General features: G+C 44.5%; 1 protein-coding gene across 4 annotated transcripts; it reads right to left on the bottom strand.

Moving 5' to 3' along the window:
- Positions 1–332: 332 nt before the first annotated feature.
- LOC147243120 (microtubule cross-linking factor 3-like) lies at positions 333–14,503 on the bottom strand. Of its 4 annotated transcripts, XM_086189810.1 has the most exons (9): positions 13,840–14,503; positions 12,997–13,221; positions 12,421–12,579; positions 12,147–12,215; positions 11,365–11,634; positions 10,914–11,294; positions 9,793–10,455; positions 9,273–9,598; positions 5,123–5,262 (listed from the first exon to the last, which is right to left on the bottom strand). In XM_086189810.1, the coding sequence occupies exons 1-8, from the start codon at positions 13,987–13,989 to the stop codon at positions 9,488–9,490; spliced, it is 2,028 nt and encodes a 675-aa protein (XP_086045936.1). In that variant the 5' UTR covers positions 13,990–14,503; the 3' UTR covers positions 5,123–5,262; positions 9,273–9,487. The 4 variants fall into 4 exon arrangements, with proteins under 4 accessions (XP_086045937.1, XP_086045939.1, XP_086045938.1 ...); XM_086189811.1 differs by lacking the exons at positions 9,793–10,455; positions 10,914–11,294; positions 11,365–11,634; ... (2 more) ...; positions 12,997–13,221; positions 13,840–14,503 and adding exons at positions 333–1,614; positions 1,721–2,606; positions 2,707–2,783; positions 3,235–3,567 and having other exon boundaries at positions 4,989–5,262; positions 9,273–9,477; XM_086189813.1 differs by lacking the exons at positions 9,793–10,455; positions 10,914–11,294; positions 11,365–11,634; ... (2 more) ...; positions 12,997–13,221; positions 13,840–14,503 and adding exons at positions 333–1,614; positions 1,721–2,606; positions 2,707–2,783; positions 3,235–3,567 and having other exon boundaries at positions 4,989–5,201; positions 9,273–9,477.
- Positions 14,504–18,195: the final 3,692 nt, after the last annotated feature.

Genomic DNA, 18,195 nt, shown 5'->3' with positions numbered 1-18,195 from the left:
CATTTAAATTAATATAATGATAAAATAAAGCCTTGAAAATTAAAGACAGCCTCAAGTGTCGCTATCTTGTTTCCATTTTGGAATTCATCCTGTAGTTACTTGTATGTTGGAGCCAGCAGATGTTAGCTAGCGGACAGTTAGCTCATTTGACACTTAATATTGCTTGAGCTGAGACTTGAGCTGCCTTTGCTGTGGTATGCAGAGCAGCAGGAGTCAGGTATCCATACGCCTGAGGTGCTCTAAGTCACCAGCACCCTGAAATACAACAGGACATCACAATGGAACACTGGAATAGAAAGAGATGGGAGTCTTTGTGTCAAAGCACTGGCATATTTATTACCAAGAGAAAAAAAATTACATTAAAGGCATATCATAGTTGTTTGTCACAGCTGTTATTTGAACATCTTTAATATATTACTTTGACAATATGATACAGTAAAACACGCAGTTGTTGACAGCAGGTTGCTGCTGGGGGGCAATAAAAGTGATTCCGCACCTACAGGTTGTTCGCTCTGATCCTAATCAGTTGGCGAATTTGTAAACTTGGAGCGTTTTCCCCTCAGTTTGGTTTGTTTTCGCACAATTCAAAATCTAAACGGGCCAAAATGCGACACTAGAAATGTGTTTCCTTCGATTTGATGGTCAGTGGAGTCAGAGGCAAGACAGTAAATACAGGAAGAAGGGCCTGTGCTCTACTTTTTTGAGTCTACTTGTTCCTCTACGCAAACTGCTGCAGTTTGATTGTTCCGCCGCATACAAAAATGTGAAGTACTCCTTTTTACAAGAGCCATTTTATCTTGAGCTTTCGGCGTTCTCTCACTACTTTGGCCGGATCAACTCTGCATCACGTTTGGAGATCACCTCTTCAACAAGGCTCAGTTTTATGTGATTGGTTATGTGATTGGTGCCCAAAACAAACCACACCAAGACGCCAAACGCTCCAGGGTTGGATTCAGCCGAACTAAACAAAGGTGTGAAAGCATCCTTAATCATCTTGTACTGGTGGCCAAATTGAATTTGATTCAACCTGGTCATCATGAGGACAGAACACATAAGCATGCACCCTCAAACTAGGGTTGCATGCAAATTTTTATTATACAGGAACACCTGAAATTCAATAGAAAAAAAATGAAATAAGGTAAAGGGAACAGCAGCTAACCATTACTCTGATGTGTTGACCAAGTTTAGGCACAGAAGAAGCGAAAAACCACAGCAACACTGGAGAATGTTGTGGATGTGCATCAAGATGACATGAGACATTCTTTGCAACCCTCAACTTTATCAGAACAGTTCATACTATTTACAGAGAAGGTGTGTCAGGTGGGAACGATAGGGTGGTTTGAGAAGGTTGTGTCATCACATAATGACAGTCTCAGTCTGAAGAAGAGAATAGGACCTGATTGGCCGGTGCTTCATAGCAGGGCTTGGGGTCCTGGTCATTGGTCTAGGGGAGTAGGTCAGGGGACTTGGGGGGCGGTACACTGGGCCTGATGGAGCTGTGATCCTGGCAGTAGGTGTGTGGTTGGCCCATCTGGAAGGAGGTCGCTGGTTGGCTGGCCGTGCAGGACGAGAGAAGCTCCTCTTGGGTTTTGGGGACGACTGAACTGGATTGACCTAAACAGAAACAATAAAAGGAGCAGTGTTTATGTGTGTGACCATTATTGCAGGATTCTCTTTTAAATCCACAAATTTCATAAAACCAGAAAGCAGAAAATCCCACCTGCTGTGGGTCCTGTTTGTAAGCTGTGTGTCCTGTTCTGGGACTTGAGCTGTATTCATGTTGGATCTCCAGCATATCCAGCAGCTCAATAAGTCCTTCATCTCTGCCACAATCTGGGAACTCTGACTGACTCGCTAACCCACCCCTCTGGATCTTCTGAGCTCCACAGGAAGCACTAGAGACTCTGTAGTCCATTTTGGGCTCCACGTGATGGGATGCAGGCTTTCTTGTTCTCTCCCCCTGAGCCAGTCCTCCATCCCTTTCAGCTGCACTGTTAGACCTGGGTCTAATCCTTGGGCTCCCTGGCACCTGTGATCTCCTCTGGGACTGCTGGGGACTAGGGTGGGATCCTTTAGAACCACTGTAGCCACTTCTCAGATCTTTGTGGGTCTGTCTTCCAGAGTCCAACCCCCATTCTTGGCTGGGCTCCATCTCTGCTGTCAGCACATTGGAATCTGCTTGGCATTTCTGGACAGGCATGCTCATGGGTGCCCTGCCGGTGGCGGCAGTGGCTCCAAGAGCCCTGCGCTGACAGACAGGTGTGGGGCACTTTGGTTCTGAGGCGGGTCCCTGCTGGGTTACCACCCCTGATTCAGTAAGTGTTTTACCCTCATTTTCCTGTAGCATGGCTCCAAATTTCCTAAGAACAGAGGGGCTTCCACACTTTCTGTCTCCAACGACACCTGGACTGAAGGGCTTCCTGTCCAGAGCAGGAGATTCAGCTGTTGGAAACTGAGAGGCTGAGCGTTGTACAGCAGGAGCATCTTTGTGTCCAAGAGGGGGCTTGGAACCTGTGTTTTCTTTGCTGGGGCAGTTCTTCATATGAGACCCTCTGTTCTTTCTGTTTTCAGTCTCTTCAAAACTGCCCAAAAACTGCTCTTGAACCCTGGTATGAAATGAATTTATGACAAATTAGAAAGGCTTAAATACGCTTGATATTTGCCATTATATAAAAATGTATATTGCAAATGTGCAATGTCTGTCACCTGTGGTTTCCAGATCTTTTGATCCCATCCTGGTAAGCAGGGATGTCCTGACTCACCTTGATTGTGTCACTGAAGTGCTAAAAGAGATGAGAAAATATATTTAAAAATAGTCCATATCAACCTGCTTAAACTTAGCATGCTACTTCGGGATCTCTGGCAAGGTTCCCTATGCTGTACCTTGACCAAAACCTAAACCTCAACTGACCCTCGATCATCACTCGATATAGCGCTACTGCAACTATTTGGGTCCCTTGTACTTTAATGTTGCCAGTGCACGTGGTGCCTCATGTGGACCAGGAAGCAGTTTAACATCTTGGCTTCCTCCTTGGCTACTCTTTGAAGCTTTTAGGAATGTTCTCAGTGAAGAGTTGGAAAGACCAGCGTGAAACATGTTAATTATAGCCCATCTGGTACAAGCACAGATGACGGAACCAACTACCTCTAATCTATATGTTCCTGGCTTAATCTCAGTTTTGACTCATGTCCACCTATCTGGTTTCCTCAGATGAGCAATTTTCTTCTACGTACCACATGGCGAGCTCCATTGTTCTTCCGGCCCATATGTTTCTGCTGACCCAAGTAATCCTGCAACAAGTCTCCAATCTCTGAGTCCCCATTGGTGTGGCAATAACCGTAGCCATTCTGATGACTCACGGGGTAGCTGTACCCATTGGGGCTATTATAATCGCAGCCGTTGCTATAGTGATGCGGCACAGCGATAGGTCCAGGTTGGTTCTTGCTGAGTTGGTCAGGTGTAAAGAGTCCATGTTGACCCAGTCCAGACTCCAGCTCGCTGCCATCTTTCTGATTGCCGGGGGTGATGTCGTTTCCTCCTCTGCGGGCCTGAACTTCATTATACAGCTGAATTGGGGGGGGGCAAAGAAAATATTATTAACACCATGCTTTTATCCTGCTAATTGGATTTCTTATGCAGATACTGCACTTGATTTGCTATGTATTTATTGTTCACAGCTTGTGCAAAATATAGCTCATCAACACAAACTGTGTTACGCAACAGGACAACAAGTCATATAATTATCCCAAAATCCTTGCACAACCTAACCTATATTTATTAGCAGCACATGATATTCTGCACTGCACACAGATACGCCGCGCCTTTTAATACTTCACTTGGTGTCTGCTTTCAATCTGAGAGTGTATACCTGATGTGACTTAAGCCACTTTGAGGGACACCAAAACCAGTAAACGGGGGATGACATGTAATTGTCCGTGGTTTAGGTTAGGCAAGTACTGTTTAGGAAATGAATGCTGGTCTATGTTAAAGTCCAAAAAAAGACTTATGCAAATGTGTGTGTGTGTGTGTGCGCACGTGTGAGTGAGTGAGAGAGTGAGAATGAGAGAGCTGTTCAGCATGACTGTCAGCATATCACAGTTTAATAAGCTTGTTAACATTTGTCTGTTATCGTTGCTCCAACAAGGCCACAAGGTTGAGTCAGTCCAATCCAAGTACTGCCAACAATTTATTATGGAGCATACACACACACACACACACACACACACACACACACACACACATATGCACACGCACAGACTCTTGGGACAGCAAAGCACGTCAAAAACCTGGAAATGAAATCATTAACATATTCACACAGTATCACGTGTGAAACAACAGTGTTGTGTTTGAGTTTGAGTTTCAGTGGTAAACTCCAGACTGAAGCTAGATTATAATCCAGAATTTGTTAATCCCGATGGGTTAGATCTGACTAAGAGGAACGTACATTTAAAAGACTAAAGTGATGTTTAACATCCATCAAATTTCCAGTCATTGCAGATTCCAAACCACATTTAGTGACTTAAACATTGCAGAAGAGTTTACAGCACTGCATAAACCTGGGGACTGCATTTAATGTACGTAATGTAGTTGAAGGTTCACAGCAGTTTGCGATTATGTGCTTTGAAGCATCCAGGCGCCTCCAAGCATTTTATTCAGTGCTGCATCTGTCATCTGCCTTTGCCCTTTAACAGGTCTTACATCAATTTAAATAAATGAAAGACTAAAGTCAACCCAGTAAATTTGGATTTTCTTAAATATACATTTTTTTTGAGTGGCGCTGACATTGCTTTCCAATTGGATAATGAATTAGGAGGTAAAACAACCGCTCGTCCATCAACATGATGTTCACAACTCTTAAAAACGAGGCAATGGGATGGCGGGACAGTTGACCCACTTAGCGGTCAGGAAATAAGTCGAATTCCATACCACTGGGGCAGCTTGAACTGCAGGATCTAATGTTACACACCACTTTTAAATCAAACCTTACCTCTTCTATTTTTCTCTGGATGTCCTGCAGCTGGTCCTCCCACTCTTGCATCTCTGAGTCAAAGTTGTCCATCAGCTCGGGCCCTTTTTGCCCCCAGCCCCGGCCTCCATGCTCCAGCCCACGCTCCAGATCGATGGCTGCCATAATGCAGGCCACTCAGTACCCAGGGGCTTTTTTAAATGACAACTTCCCCCTTTCTCCTGTTTCACTTTCCTGTCAGGGGTCACAGTGGAGTTGCCAGTGAGGGAACGGAAGGATCGATGGTTTGGAAACACTATTAGGACAAATAAATGGAGATTAAACAGGGTTGTTAATGATTGGCACACTTTTAGTAGCAAAAAAATTCAGCACTCAGATTAGTTAACTCTGGTTAATTTATTTCGATTTCCTCACCCTCCATCCTGACTGAGGCTAAAACGTACCTGATTACATGTATGGATTCTTGTCTCATTGCAATTTCTTAATTGACATGTTCTATCGATCGGGCCCTTGAAGAGGTCAGATATTTACGGAACTTTCCTTTTAAATTCTTGTCCAGAATTCACAAGCATGTTAGACTGCTTCCGCAGCACGTGTGGACAACAGTGAAGCATGACACCATCAGCGTGTTTAGACCCTTGGTCACTCTGACCTCCACCCTGCCTGCCTCTGCCCACCTCCCTACATGACAAGAAAACAATCCCAAGTATGCCCACCGGTCGGCCTTCTTCTTGGAATCTATGCTCACATGGTGTTGGTTTTGTAAGGCTAAAGGCATGACGTTGTCCCTTCATCTTCTCTTTTCTTGTGTGCATTAAGCAGCTTTAACAGAGGCCAACTGAGTGCGGGGCTGTTTGTATGCAGGACAAATGCATTATTTGGATTTTGAAGGTTAAGAGAATTTTCTTGCACATGTGCTCTATTTACACAGCACAAATTTAATTTACAAGTTTCAAATTTAAGAATGGCTTTAAAGATTTTTAAAAAAGTGACATAAATATGTAGATGCTTCATGTTTAATCCTGACATGCCTCCCTGAAACCAAGAACATGTGAGTCACATCCGTTAATACTACATTTCCGTGTCATTTTATTGCTGGAGACTCTGTTAAATAATCTCAACCAGAGTTTTAGTTGTTGCCACGGAATACAAATATCCTGGTGGAAGGTGCCAGAATGTGCCAGCTCCTTCACTCCCCCCCGTGATGCAACAGCGGAGATCTATCTTATACATGAGCATAGTAGACCAGTCCGTGCGTATGGGATCCGTGAGAGTAAAAGGAGGAGCGAATGTTTATCAGAGAAAATTAACATATAAAATGAAATGCGTAATAACCCCGGCAGAACAAGATTTTGGTCAAATAAGAGAATTCCTGTCGGGGAAAAAAACAAATATAATAAAGACTTGGGACGACATCAGTTCTTTGCATCTTTGCTTTTGAAGTTTTTTTAAAAAAAAAAGTTTTCATACTCAGCTGCCCTTACCTTGTACTACAGTAAAGTTCTCCCTGTCCTCCAGTAAATCCTCAGCCTGTCTCCTCTAGTTCTTGCGCGCCGTGCGTCCTGGCCTGCCCAACACCTCTACAGTCCCTCACTCTGGAGCTCCCCACTTGTTTTCCTTAGCTGTGTTACGTAAAATCCCCGCGGCCAGAATTTAAAGCGGCCCCCTTCTCCCAGTCCCACCCTAAAGTCGAGGTTAAACGATGAACAAAGGAGTAAACAACTTCTTTTTGTTTTTTTTTTCCTCTAGCCAGTGCCGCGAGCCTTTTATACCGCTCCACAGTGTTTACGTGCGCGCGCGCGCTTGTGGAGCCGGGATCAAATATCATAATGTCAAATTTATTCCAGCATTTGAAGTCACCATAGGACAACTGTCGTCACCAGCATCCTGGCTATAATTACTGGGGCTCACAGAAAGAGGGAAAGTGTTTACATAGCTGCTTCAGCTGCTGCACCCTCTCGGCCAATAGGCTTCTCTGTTGCTACTCTGCTTTAGGGTGCTGGGGCAGATTCTGTCTTGTGACCACCCCTCTGCTGCAAACCATTTTCCAGGGGATGCCAATTGGGTGTGTAAGACACGGTTAGTAATAATGTGTCACGGTCAATAATATCTTTATTGACGGTAGTCATGAAAAAGAGAGTGCTATAAAATGCCAGGCCAGAATTATTTACGTTATTACATTTATTGTCTCACTTGTGGTTAATTTAAAGTGACACTTCACCCCAAAAGTATGTATTTTTTCTTTCCAAGTGCTCACTAATAGTTGTCTTGAGCTCATGAAGACATTTCTCTCCCTGCTGCATCACTCCTGCTGTGCGGCTCCAGAATGAGCCAGACGTGTATATTTAGCTTGAAGCTAATAGTGACTGAAAGCTAACAGTAGCTAAGCAACAAAAACCAAAGCAAAACTGCCCAAAAACCTACATTTACAAACTCTCAAGCGTATAAGCCGGTATTATTCAACACATCTTGATCAAGCTGTATGCCCAGTAATCCAAAATGCTCACAAACTAACTAACACTTCCTGTTTGGTGCTTGCTCACGGTAGCGCTCCAACAGAAGGATAGGTTGTTTTGAGCTCAAATGAAAGTGTTTGTGGAGTTCTGAGTATATGATATGCTTCAGAGTTTACATACAGACTTTTTTGTGTTAGTTTTGCGGCTGCAAACTGCCATTAGCTTCCAGCTAAATATACAAGCCCGGCTCTTTCTGCATCCTGAAGTCACAAAGGAGTAATACAGGAGGGAAAGAGGCATCTATTTGTGAGTACTTGAAAGGCAAAAAAAAAAAAGTTCTTTTTGGGTGAAGAATCACTTTGACATCGTTTCAGCCCTTACAGATGAATCAGTACAAACAACACAGGTTTCAAGTATGTTGAAAATGTTGTGCATGGAAAAAATGTGTGAGCTACATCCTGGTGTAACCCAAGTCTGCCCCTTTGCTCTTGAATGGGACATCCAAAGACAGTTGCTACTGTTCATCTTCCTTATCATCAATTGCTACTAGCTTCCCTGGATCAGGGGTCCTGCTGAACATTTTGAGGTTAGCGATCAAAACATTTGGCACCAAACATGACCATCAGAGTTCCGTCCAGTTTGAAGCCCCTGGATCATCACCGTCATTCCCCCACCTGTTGTGTCCCCTAATAAATGACACCCCAGCCATTAAAGAGTTAAGGAGGTGGATAAAAACAAACGCTATCCCTACTTTACCTTGACACAATAACTGCAGGACAGTACATCAAGTGCTGTGGAAAAACAAGGAAGCAACTGCTGTCATAACCACTTTCGAGACAAAATGTATTTAGGGGCAAGGTTAAACCAGGACATAAAGATGATTTACTCCCCTACACTCGCGTGACCTTCAAGTTCAATGTAGGCAACTCTGAACCTGTACGAACTCTAGATCTTATTTCTACAAGCGTGTTCCCACTGTGGCTTTTCTTGCTCACACCAGATACGTTTTCTGAGGGTCACAACCCAGATGAAATGACTTGATTAACTACCATAATTTGATCCGATAACATTTGGAAAGTCTAGACGAGCTGCCAGATGAAGTAATTTTTTCCCGCATTCGAGTTAGGCGAGAGGTAAACCAGCGAAGACTAGCAATGCAGTCGATCTGTGGAACAGTGAACTCTTCAAGAAATGGGACAGTGACCGCTACAGTGAGAACGATGAAGCACTCAGAGAGGGCAGATCTCCACAAAGATGAACTTTCACCCCGCACTTTCATGCTCATACCCCTGCCCTTTTCCGTAGAGTGGGGAGGTGATGAGATGGAATGTAGCCAACCAGACAGGTGGCTACAAAGAACCATCTTGGAAGTCCACTGTATAAACTGTCGGGAAGAGGGCAGATACATTCAAGAAATACTCAGATGGTGATTGGATGAATCATCTATCAATCAGCATCTATCACTGGCTAACTTGAAACAATCAAAGAGTGAAAACATTCTTCATGAAGAAAAGCCTTCAAGGTCTTTCAAGTCTTTGTTGTTCTTTTCAAGAATACTGTCTAGTTCCGATGTAACTGACGCTGAAGCAGGAGCAGTTAAACCCTTTTATGTGCGGACGCAAGCTCGGCAGGATTGATTCTCGTGCGACCCGCAAATCCAGCTGCCTCGCGATGGAAGGTGCAACCTGGGAAATTTTGGATTTAGCAAATTTTTAGCTGACTATTGGATACACTGTGGTGCAAATGTGCCTTCTTGCAGCCGCTATTCAAAATCTCAACAACACGGCTAAGCAGTTATATTTGTGTAAAAGGGGTGGAGATCATCGCGAGGTTCCGAATGGTAACTCACCATCTCGAGGGACAGACGTAGACTGCAGTGTTTTGGATACCTTGGACACCAGTGTTGAATGTAGCCATACTGCCTTGAATGTAACTGTGGTCTTGGCAAGTGCTGAGCTTTTCCTGTGCTTTCAATAACCTTGGCAACAAATCATGCGGGTAGGAAAATAAAATCAACAGAGCAGAAACAAACAGAGGATGGTATAAATTAAGGGGAGGCGTACATCACAGAACAAAAAAAAGGGTAAAAAGAAAGACTAGTTTGAAGATGGTGGCGTAAGAGAGGGATGAGAATAACACAAGTATGAGGATGAGCAAAATGATGGGCTGGAACATCTGAGCCAAGGAAGTCACACACACACACACACACACACACACACACACACACACACACACACACACACACACACACCAGATGAGGAACAAGAGGTTGGATTCGGTGAAGAAAAAGGAAGAAATAAGATCAGATTGAAGCAATTTGAGACATTTCACGTGTCATCATTCAACTTCACTTGTAGACATTTTCTCACCGACAGTGGCTCCTCCGCCTCTCTGTCCTCCAGCCTCGGCACTTCCAGTCTGTCGATGAAGGCCTGCAGTTCTTTTCGGAAGGCCTTCATTTGGGCGTTAATGCGATAAAGCAGTTCGTGTTCCCTGATCCTGCTCCCGTCATCCTCTGCACCCTCCTCCCCTCCTCGTCCAAACATTAGATCCCCGTTGGAAACGTAGACCCTTGCCTCTGAGATGATGGTGGCTGTGTCAGCGATGAGCCGGTCGATGGTCCTAATGAGCCTCTCTGCTTCCACACGGATGTCAATCATTTGCTGCCTGTCACGCAGGCTGCATCGGTCACCAGGCAAGAAGCGGGCCAAGGGGGAGGAGGCGGCGCCCTCAGGCCCTGTGGGGGTGTAAAGGCCCCTGGTGGGGGTCAGGCAACGACTGCTGCCGTTATTGTTTCTGACTTCATCTGAGTCACTTTCCCCTCCGACAGGGCCCTCGCGTTTACGGTGCGGTGGGAGCAGGCGGGAGGAGTTGGAATCCTCATCACTCTCTCTGCGACCACTAGTGGCGCCGCCGGCATCGCTCTCTGCATCACTGTCCCGTGGGCTTGGCCGCAGGGAGAGGTGGGAGGCTAGATCATAGCGCTGCATGTTAGAGAGGAGCACACGGTTCTCATACTGCAGCTGCATCACCTGGAGAGAGAGAGAGAGAGAGAGAGAGAGAGAAGTTGATTTAGTATTGAATGGATGCAATTGAGTACAGGCATTCATGTTTTCATAAGACGTAATGTAATAACTTTTACGATCCTTTCATTTTTCAACTAGTGCCATCATGAAACGAGTTTAGGTTTATCTGCCATGTTAAACCTATAGTATGGAATGTGTCCCTGCAGTTTTGGATGTCAAAACTGAAGAAATTCAGAAATTATGCACAGTGTCACACAACCTCAGCAAACCACTCTTCTGGCTCTACAGAGCTGCATGGCTGTGAAGTCCTGTTTTCTTTTTTATTTAACTAAATATGGCATTCAATCAAAATAATTTCTCGCGGGCATATTATATGTGACAGTATATCTGTTATATATGTGTCAACTCATGCCCAATAGGAAATGACCAGATATGAGTCAATTTTACCAATCAACTATGTGTACCTTGCCGCTTAAGTCATTAATCTGAAGCCTCGCTGCCTTCAGTTCCTCCTGCAGGGCTTCTGCCTTGACAACATCAATCCCAGCCCCTCCTGTGCCTCCTCCTCCATGCCGAGCACCGCCCTCATGTGTGCCGGCTTTGAATCGTAGCTTGTTCAGCTCAGTGGTCACCCTCTGGTTCTGTTCCTCTGCATCAGCTAGGTTTCTCCTCAGGAGCTCGGCCTCATCCTCCACCAACTGCAGCTGCTGCCTCAGCTCCGTCAGGTCATCCCCCAGACCACGGCCTGAGCCCGAGCCTCCCATCGCTCCACTCCCAGAGCTTCCCTCCCCCTCTCCTTCACCACGGAGATCGTCAAGCTCTGCTCTCAGGCCTCGGTTCTCAACCTGAGGAAAACAGGGGAACATATGTAATCTCCTAACTTCACTCACGAACATCTCACAGGACTGACCTTACCTCCAGCTCAACAATTTTCCTCCCCAAGATGTTGGCCTCTTCCTCCACCAGGCGGAGGCGCAGCTTCAGTTCTGACTCCCGCGTGGTGGGCGGCCCTCCAGCCTCTCCTTTAGGATGGGTGCTATCCAGCTCACCGTAGAAAGAGCGGTACTTCTGCAGCTCTTGCTCCAGACGGTCCTTCTCTTTGTCAATCTTGGCCGTCTTCCTCCTCATGAGCAGAGCTTCCTCTTTGATGAGAGCTAACTGGCACTTAAGGTCCTCATTGTCTTCCTGGAGCAGAGCGAGAGAGGGAGGAAACAAGCTGGACTTGAAATACATCCGTGGAGACGGATGAAACTCAAAGTTCAGGAGGTTTGTTTATGTAATCAGACAGGAAGAGGAAAGGACTTAAGATTAGAGTGAAGAGAGGATTTTGACTTTCTGAGCCAAAACATCTCTCACTGGGCCAAGACAGAAGAACTTTAAGCAGCAAACGCAGCTACTATTAGAATACACTTCTTCTTATGTAATAACTTGGAGTTTTCGCTTGGCTCGTCGTGTATAAAAGCATAGCAGTTTATAACCGACGCCCTTCTGATGCACCGCGAACATCTTTTGGAAAACCCACAGTACTGAACCAGCTGGGCCCACAGGAACTGGGTCTTCCTTTGACGCTCCAAAATGTAAACCACTTCAGAGGTGAGGTGTGAAGGCAGTCGAGATCGCAAAACACCCGGCGATGATTCTGTCTCTTCCTTTGGGAAATGTAATCGATGCAAGGTGGGAAAAAAGTAACGTCTCACCTCAGTAGGAGTCTGTGCTGCTTTCTTGTCAGTCTTCTGGATATCCTTGCTTCCTCTCCTCTTCTGAGACTGTTGGAGAAGAAATATATATTTGATAAAAATGTTATTGAGAGGGAAAAAAGGAGATCATTGGGTTTAAAAGTGTACCATCAAACACAGGGCCATGGCTTCAATTTTTAAAGCAATTTTAAACTGGCAAGTTTTCATTTTTCTTCATTGCAAGAAGCAATCGCACCAAGTGTTCTTGTGGTTAGCTGTGGATGAGTCTACTCACCTCTTTGGCTTTGTCTAGTTCGTTTTGCAGAGCTTGTTTGGTCACTTCCACTTCAATGAGCTTCTGTCTCAGTTTTTCGTTCTCGTCCTCCGTCTTTGTGCGCTTCTCCTCCACCTTCTCCAGCTCATGGTGGAGCCTAACAGACACATCCTTCGCTACCTGCAGAGGCCATTGGGTTAGAAAACCCTATTAGCTGGAATATAGTGATTTACATTGTTTTGACCCTGAACCGTCTACACGTCTTTGCAAAGACTATTACCTCCACCAAGGTGGACACATATTTGGTTGAAGGTTAGTCATAGTGTCATCCAGTGGATGCAGGAAGTGACACATTAAAGTTAACCTGCTCTTCATGCGAAATCAGATCTCACCATACTTAAAAGCCACATAACTGTCTTGGGGTGCAAGAGACCAGTCATCACTGCTTGCTCCTGGTGGAGGTACGCACTCTCTGAGCTGCCATCATTGCATTTTGGATGGGATGCTTTACCCATGACTCCTCAGAGGAAAAACAACCCCTTATCCTGCCAACCGTATCTGGACATACAGTCGAGCACGTCCCCCTCCCCTGTGTACCTTCAGGTCCTGCTCCAGACTCCTGAGCAGCTCCTCATCGATCTCTCCAGCCTGGGCGTAGCGCAACCTCTTCCTTTCAGCCTTCCGCAGGCGATATTGCAGGATCCGGCAGTTTTTATTGGCTCTCTCTAACTCACGTCTCATTTCCTGCAGCTGGCAAGTGTCTTCTTCATAGAATGTGTCTCGCATCTCATCCATCTCTGTCCTCATCTCTTCAATCTCACACTGGTGGAAGCATAGCAAAGATTAGTGTGTGTGTGTGTGTGTGTGTGTGTGTGTGTGTGTGTGTGTGTGTGTGTGTGTGTGTGTGTGTGTGTGAGACAATTATAGCATGAGATATTTCGTTCATCTTAACCAGCAGTGGTGAATCTCTTAATCTTTTTGGGTTCAGAGGTTGATTTTTGACTCTACAAACAGACTAATGTAGGTGTTGGACATGAGCCAGCTACATACTGGCAGATTCAACTTAAGTACATGCTTTAAAGCTGCACAGTGCTACTTCAAAATGAAGCAATTTTACGAGTAAATGTGATTTTAAATCATTCAGATTTGGCACATGTACACAGAAAATCTCATCTGTTGATTCCCTGGTTGTCCTTTTTTTTTTCAAACAAAAGATTTTATTGATCATAGCAGATCAATACTTGAAAGATCAATAACCAACTCATCATGTGTGGCCAGTGTAATTTGTGTTCTTGGTTTAACATGGAGGATGTTGCTGAAATGAAGAGACCATTTTGATCGAAGAGAACTCCCCCTTGAAGCAAACATGTTGACTGCTGATGTTGCATCATATTTCAAACATAATAGAGTCGCAATCTATGAAAACTAATAGTTTCCAACCTTGAGATCTTCGTTTTCCTCCAGCAGTCGCTCCATCTCGTCTTGAAGGCCCTGGTCTTGCTGTGTCACGGACCCCGCCTCTGGAGCCTCTCTAGCCGGCTCCTGATCTCCGTGACCAGCCTCTTCTCCTGCACCCGTCTTGGTTTGCATCTTCTCATCAATTTTTTCTCCAGGTAGATGTAGATTTGTTCATTCTCTAAGCATCATCATCCTCATCATCCTCCTCATCATCATCATCATCACAAACACGAACCGAGGCCCGCTCCGGATCTGCAGCCCGCAACCGTGCCGCTTCACACCCTCCTCTCCGGGTTTCTCGCTCACTGAAATGCTGACAAGCTCTGCGGGACAACAATCAGCTGGCCGGAGTCTCCTTCACAATGCAACACCGGTGGAAAGTGGAGGGACAAGCTGATGCTGGATCTGTCGTATTGCCGACAGCATCCGCCCTGTTTACTCTGACGGGTTCAGCTTCAGCACCATCAGGATGACGAGCGGCGGCTCTCGGGCTCCCTCTCCCTTCCCTCAGCCTCACCTCCACCCCGATGCTTCAACTCCTCCACGCGAGCGTTGGGGACCTGGGCCTGCCTGGGTGTCTGGGAGCTGGCTGGGTTGCCCCTTCCTGTCGGCGAGGAGGGAGCCCGATGCTGCCTCCTCCCTGTGCTTTTGTCTGCTGCTGATTTGACGATGATGGAGTGTCTGCAGCGCCCCCCTTTGGCGGGCCTCTCTCAGTACTGCACGCAAACAGAATTCAAATATGACTGTTATTTCCAGGTTTTCATCATGTTAACTCCTATTATAGGATATAGGCAGAGGGAATTTACTTATTTATGACGAAGTACAAGTTTGACTTTTCTTAATCTAACATAACTACTGTTTCCATCCTGAATTTCCATCATAGTCCACTAGAGGTCGATTTTCTCTGAAACTTTGTTGTACCTTGCTTGAGAGCCATAGCCTTACTACAAAAGGGTTGTTCTGCATCTTTTGACCACTTTTTTTTTTATGTGACCTTTGGGGAAAAACAAAACAAAACATTGTGTTTAACAATATATATTTTTAATACCGTCCAAGCCAAAACTAGTCAGCTTTACTGGACAAATAAGACACTCCCCTCTGCTTTCATTTGTTTATTATCAAAAATGATGCGTATTCCACTGAATATTTGTGCAAAAACGAAGCAGTGAAATTGTGCAGAAAAAAAGGATGTACCTCCAGTGTCCAGTCTTGTAATAATATTTGGTACTGACTTGGTGTCACTTGGTCACATGACACAGAAGGTATTGAAAACAGAAGTTAACTTTTTATGAAAATATTCTTATGAAATAGAAGAAGCTGTCAAGTTGTATAAAATGAGGTCTGTCTCATTTGTACAGTCTAGTAATAATATCTGGTCATATTTTGAAGTCAACAGGTCATTGAAGCTACTGGGCAAAATGCATGCAATTATTTCCTGTTCAAAATTTGTGTAAAATGAATTCTTATAAATACATAATTGTATATATGGCTATTTTCACGACTATATGGACAAGTCAGCATGAAGTTATTGAAAATACTAATAATTTTTGTGCCAGTCATACTGTAATTTATTCATGGTGAAATGACTGGAGTTGAAAGTGAGTGCTCAAAGTTTTGGTAATCATCCTTTTTCTGTCAGTGTCAAACAGAGAAGAAGAAGCCACGGCATTCGAGATGAATGCCTGTCTAATTTCAGAATCTAAAGGCCAGGCAGGTCCAGGTTAAGCCTCCAGAGGCCCCAGAGCGAAACTGACCCCCCACCCCCTCCACCTAAGCCCAGCTGGTTATCCTAAATTTAATTATCTTCATATAAGCTTTCATGCATGTCTCATCCTTTGCAGGAAACCGCACAATATGAACCCTCATCCCATGTGGAGTGCATGATTAAATCCAGCAGAGGACACTGTCCACACACGAAGGCTGCTCAGCAGAGACTCTAAAGACAATCTGTCCCACTCAGGAGGAGGTGCAGTAAAACGCTGACTGTTTCCACTGTGTTGAGATAGAATGAGCTCGTTAGTCATATAATTGTTAATGAGATGAGTTAGTGGCGGGTCAGATGTGCGAGGCTTAACCTCTGTACGCTGACCCTTCACCTCCAAAAGACTGGCACTCACTGAAGACTGGGGGGGGCAAGGAGAATGATGAGCCTGCTGATGAGCAGATGTCTGTCATATTACCAAATGTAGTGATGCTTCGTAACCAGCAATGTAAAGGCAAACATGTAAGCAAAATGTTGTTTTTCACCATGCGTTGATCTATTGGGAGATTTGGGATTATTCTGAATCTATTTCATGTCGTATTTCAGACTGGAGCACAGAAAAATGTCCAAAGTTCACATTTTTGTTCACTTATTTTTCGGTTAATTGCATGGGTAGGGTGGCCGTCTAGCAACCGAAGGGTCACTGGTTTGATGCTCACTTCCCCCGGTGACCATGTCCAAGCAAAATACTGAACCCCTAATTGCTCCTGATGGCCCTACAACGGACTGGCGACCCGTCCAGGGTGAACCCTGGCTCTCGCCCAGTGTCAGCTGGGATAGGCTCCCCCCCCCACCCCCCACTCCCATGACCCTCAATGGATAAGCAGTGTAGGAAATGGATGGAATGATTGATGGAATGACTGATGGAATGCTTTATTTGAAATACCTCATTCGCACATTTGGACATATAACTACAAAAGTCATAAAATCATTACGTTAGAAGTCAGCTGGGGAAGTTTAACGGTTAAAAGTCTTTGTTTTATTATTAATTTTATGATGCGCATCCTTTCTCAAAGTGCTTTCTTTAATCAGTCAGAAATCTGATAGTATCTGAAGGTCAGAACTAATTTTCCCGCTGTCTTCCTCCCTACACTCGCTGACCACTTCAGTATGTAGTTACATTAACACAGTATAATGTGATTCAGTACAACAGCTAAGAGAACAGAACAGACTGACTGATGTTGCACAAGTGTATTTAATGAATGTTTACTTTATGAATTTATTTATATTCTGAGTTTTTTTTGTTTTTTGACGGATTTGTTTGTGAAAGTGACTTTAAAAAAGGTTGCGGTTATTATTTACTTATTGTTTTAATGACATGGTGAAAACAGACATCTGAAACGAGTATCATAGTATGTGTAGCAAATGCTAATTTGCAAACCTGTCCGTCGAAGGGCTTTTATGAAAATAAGACATTGAATTGGAGATAGAAAGATGAATATGACAACACATTTTAAAACTCATTTACAAATGAGTAAAGTAGAAAGAAGTAAAGCAACCATTTGAAGATATCTGTAAACTAGACATATGTTCTTTATGGAGTGATGAAAAGAGCTGTCCAAAAGTCCCTGTGTATGAACTTTTTTCTACTATGGGGGGGAATAGAATGAGAAAACCTGGTTTTATCCCATGTTCACATTTCTGTTCTCCAGTGTGTGCATATGTGTGCTCATTTATTAAGATAAATACTAAACTTGAAACACAAAAAGAAATTGGTGGCTCAGAAGGTGGGGTGGCTGTCCCGTATTGAGAAGGTTGCAGGTTTGATCCCCCTGTGCGAAGTGTTCCAGAGCAACTTACTGAACCCCTAGTTGAACCTGATGAGTAGCCTGGCCCCCCCGTCATCAGTGAATGAAACATCATTGGAAAAGTGCTTTTTAAATATGATCCATTTAATTGTCTGAAGGTCTTCTTGCAGATATCTAGTTATTTTATTAACCTGTGGAGTCCCTTAATTTATTCAGTGATTAACTGTAGAGTAGTTTACTTCGTTTGACATCAACGCTACAGCATCTAGAGGGTGATCTGGCTCACTAGGTCTACAGTACTGTATGTGTGCATACAGGTATGTGTACGCTTGTACTTGCCGCAGGTTAGTGACCTTTGCTAAATGCCTTTGACTGAAAAGCCTCTGCCCTCCTGCAATCCTCTTAGTTCCTAGCTTAGATCCCTCTATGTCCCAGAGGAGGACGAATACGCCTCATCTCACTCGTTCGGTCCAGTCTACCATTCACATCTCCACCCGAAGACCTCAAGAGACAGGTGGTGGTGGTGTGCTAGGATAAGTAGTGCATGTACAGCAGAAAGAGGGAAGTTCACTAAAAGCGTTTGCTATCTGGTCTTAGATATGAGGTATTAGAGAGTGGAGTCTGAGGCGAACAGGAAAAGGAGAGTGGATAGATAATTGAATATGTGCCATTAGTGAATCTGTAGAGCAATTGGTTAATGGAGTGTCTATTACTGGCTAATTGAAACGGATGGTAATTGTGTGAATAAAAAAAAAACAAAGAGGAAGCAGCTGTGGATCGAGAGAGGAGTTGAACCCGAGATGACCCTTCAGTTTCTTCCTAGTCGAG

This window comes from Aulostomus chinensis, chromosome 20 (genome assembly GCF_037954235.1).
Source record: "Aulostomus chinensis isolate RoL2024-O1b breed Wild chromosome 20, RoL_Achi_v1.0, whole genome shotgun sequence".
In the NCBI taxonomy this organism is placed as follows: domain Eukaryota; kingdom Metazoa; phylum Chordata; class Actinopteri; order Syngnathiformes; family Aulostomidae; genus Aulostomus; species Aulostomus chinensis.
Note: the sequence above shows the minus strand (reverse complement) of the source record. Positions and strands in the feature narration are given on the sequence as shown.

Bases quoted from the DNA above. Each gene is read 5' to 3' on its own strand.
- LOC147243120 (XM_086189810.1), bottom strand. From the start codon at position 13,989: ATGCAAACCAAGACGGGTGCAGGAGAAGAGGCTGGTCACGGAGATCAG. The intron at 12,216-12,420 runs GTGAGTAGACTC...CTTCTCCAACAG, and splicing joins AACTAGACAAAGCCAAAGAG to TCTCAGAAGAGGAGAGGAAG. The intron at 11,295-11,364 runs GTAAGGTCAGTC...TGTTTTCCTCAG, and splicing joins GGAAAATTGTTGAGCTGGAG to GTTGAGAACCGAGGCCTGAG.